Here is a 3,486-nt window from a genome sequence, read left to right on the forward strand (position 1 = left end):
TAATAGTAATACTGAATATAATTACAGAAAAAAAAAAAGTGGTGAAGCAAAGAGCAGGAGATTTATTCCAAAGTTAATGGATACTTTCAGGAGAATGGAGCTCTATAAACACAGGTTAGAACTGTGATTAAAGTATTTCTCCACATTTCCGTCCACATAGGCACCAAGCTCAGTGAACTGGCTTTTCCTGGGACAGAAAGACACACGAGAGGGAGGGAGCACAGGGAGTGGGAGGCAGAGCTGGGACAGAGGACCCCACTTACTGAGACAAGCATGGGAGAGAGGGCAGGGGAGGCAGACCTGTGTCATCTGGAATCTGCCTGTCAGACCTCAAGGATTCTGTCCACCTCCTTCAATTTACAGATGGGAAAAGAAGCCCAAAGAGGGGAACTGGCCTGAATGCCTCAAAGCAAATTATGGATGGAGCACGGTTTGCTCTGAGCAGCAAGGGTCTGCACTACCCAGAAAAGGCTCTTCTGTCACTGGGGCTCCATGTGGGGATTAGGAGGCACTGGGGTGACTGATGCTAGGTGGGTGTCCCTAGGTTGGCCTGCTGGGTGTTCCTGTGTACTCTCTAGCTGTGTGCTGCTCCATGTCTGTCTGTCTGCTCCATTGCCCCAGCCTTCTCCCCAAGGGCCATGGAAGGAGCAGTCTCCTTATCAGGACTCGCACGGCTGAACTCGAGCTATGCAGCCGCCCAGCTCTGAGAGCCAGGCTGGCGGCCAGGAGGCAGGGGTGGGGTGGGCAGCAAAGGGCTCCCCTAGTTCTTAGTCCTACTCCTCACAGCCCAAGCCATCAGGCAGGAGAATGAAGCAAGAGGGTCAACCTGGAGCCTACTGGAAACTATTCACCAACCACCAGTCCTCCCAACAGCCCCCAGGGTGGCTAGAAAGGGGGGTCCCTTGGGCTGGTGAAGGGGAAGGATAATAAACACATCCTGAAATAGCGCCTCCTTCTGGAAGCAAGAAGGGAATCAAGTACCAATGCTTAGTCCAGAATTAGGCATGAAGAATGTTCCTAGAGCCACTCCCACTGACCAATAGGGAGACTAAGAGAGGTTACTCATCCAAGGTCAAGTTGTGTTACTGGCCAAGCAGAGCCTAGAACCAAGTCTGTGGTTGAACATCATCCCACTGCAAATTGCCCTTCAAATTGTACTTGCCCAAGTCCACCAAACGCATATCAACACCCAAGCTAACTTCTTATCTAAGGAGTAGGACAACTCACCCATCCTAGGCAAAGGTGGGTCCTATCTGTTGTCTTCAACTTTTTTACCCCACTCCTTTCCACCCACACATCTGAGCTTGCCTGGCACCTTGACTCTCAGCTGGTCCTCTCCTCCTCAACACCGAACTTCCCTTATCCATCCTCCAAAGCTTTATTCCAGGCTAGGGTTCTGGAGCTCCTGGAGGCAACCCTGTTAAATACACACCTCACAGTGATCTGAGAGTTCACACCCCCTAACCTGGCCTTTCTTCCCCCATCTCTGCCCCATTTCCCCTGGAAGATTATATTTCTGAAGGGCAGGAATCCCACTCATATTTCTACTCTCTACTACGGCACCCAGCACAGTGCCTGGCACAGAATAAGTGCTCAACAAATACTGTGGGCAAACTGACATGAAAGGAAAATACCTGCCAGGGCTTTCTAAAACAGCAGAGTGGGCCCCACCAATTATCTCCCACTAGACAAAAATGACCAGAGACAGGGCCACCACAAATAGGGCCTCCTTCTCCAGAAGCAAAGAGGAGACAGGGTAGCAGCGGGGAGGAAGCCACTTCTAAGGGAAGCTGTCAGGAAGAGGAACAAGGGGCACAGAAAGCATGCCATGGGACACAGGTCAGGGACTGCCAAAAGCTCCTGAACTATAACCATGTGGGGAGCAGGGCAGGTAGATCATCACTGCCTCTCTTCACCACCCCGAATCAGTGAACCACCACTGAAGCACCTTCCTTTCCCTTCCAGCCACTACTTCCAGACACACTTCTAGACCCACCCTCCCTTTTCACACTGGGAGTCAGGAGACCTGTGATCTGACCCACTATGGACCCTCAGGCTGGCTGCTGATTCTTTCTAGAGGATTCAGACTGGAGAAACTGAGAGCCCTCCCACACCCAAATAGCCTATGACAATGACAGTCACACCCCTGCAGAACCCCCAATATCATCATCTAAGATGCATACACCCTGAAGATGCTACAGACTAAAATGTGTGTTCCTGCAAGCTTCTAGCCTGCCAGGAACCATTACTTGTCCTCACTTCTGTTCCAGCACCTAGGGCATCCTCAGGTAAGCAGGGCTGGGAATGGGGTGTGTGCAGAAGTCCCAGAAAGAGAACAAAGGAGAGTGCTCAGATGTAATAAAATACCTGGCTTCTTCACCTACTCACAGATGCTCCCAGGACCCTCAACTCTATACAAAAGCTAAACACAGAGTTGAGAATGATGATGGAGGGCCCTAGCATTTGACACCCAAGGGATGCTGGCAGCAATCAAGGCAAGAGGGTAGTCTCCACTTTTAAGAGGGATTACCCTGCAAAATTTGCTTTGCTCCAAAGTCTACAAAGGATCAAGTGGGACAATTTACAAACACTTTGACTCTAGCCAGGAACTGTCTACATCCAATTTCACAACTTGTATCGTCTTGGATGTAGACAGTTATATCGTATCGGATGTATAGTCTATATACAGTATATAGACTGTATGTCTACATACTGTAGACATACAATATATAGGCACATGCTCACAAATGTTACAGGCCTGGGCACAGACTGGGGGTAAATAGTGGGGGCACGCAAGTCTTTGGATTCTTGTAGACCTGCCCTCCCCTTTCACTGTCTATGAAGTGGGTGCTACATTCCGTCCCTGAAGCTGCAGGGACATGTAACCTTTTAAGTCTGCGGGAGCATTGACGAAGTTGCCATTTGATGTATGTGCCCAGATCCCCACTGCCCGGTGGGACCAGAGTGAGGCGTTTCTATTGGGAGCTCCCACACTCAGGGGCACTTGTGGGAGCCCGAGATGTCTGGGATAAAAAGGCCATGGAATAGGGCAGGAGGGGGACCCCCGAGGTCCCCTGCCAGGAGCAGTGCTCACCTGGCCCGCAGAGCCGGCTGAAGTGGTAGGGGTTGCAGCACACGGTGGGGCCGTCGGCAGCGGCGGCGAAGCTGTGGCAGCCGCACAGGGGCTTCAGCTCCACGGCGTGCTGCAGGTCTGGCCAGCGAAAGAGGCGGCCGAGCAGCAGCTGCGGCGGCGCGGGCTGGCCGCCCAGGCGGAGGTCGGCGCGCGGCACCAGCACACAGCCGCCCGGCACGCCACCGCGAGACTCCACCGCCTCCAGCAGCGTGTCCAGAGAGCGCTCCTTGAGCCGCTTCAGCAGCGAGTACGTGACCGTCTTGAGTTCCTGCTCCAGCAACAGCAGCCGTGAGCGGGCTTCGTGACTCCGTCCGCCGCCGGCCGGCTCCAGGTCCGCCCCGGCCGGTGGGTCG

At 53.1% G+C, this 3,486-nt stretch overlaps 1 protein-coding gene across 1 annotated transcript in view; it reads right to left on the reverse strand.

Annotated features, from left to right (window-relative positions):
* SMAD6 (SMAD family member 6) overlaps positions 1-3,486 on the reverse strand; it is a 73,266-nt gene that overhangs the window by 68,237 nt on the left and 1,543 nt on the right. Inside the window, 1 exon segment of the mRNA XM_015595827.2 lies at positions 3,095-3,486. This exon segment is cut by the window's right edge and continues 145 nt beyond it. Within this exon segment, the coding sequence (XP_015451313.2) occupies positions 3,095-3,486 (392 nt within the window).

The sequence above is a fragment of the Pteropus alecto genome, unplaced genomic scaffold (assembly GCF_000325575.1).
Source record: "Pteropus alecto unplaced genomic scaffold, ASM32557v1 scaffold86, whole genome shotgun sequence".
NCBI classification, from domain to species: Eukaryota; Metazoa; Chordata; class Mammalia; order Chiroptera; family Pteropodidae; genus Pteropus; species Pteropus alecto.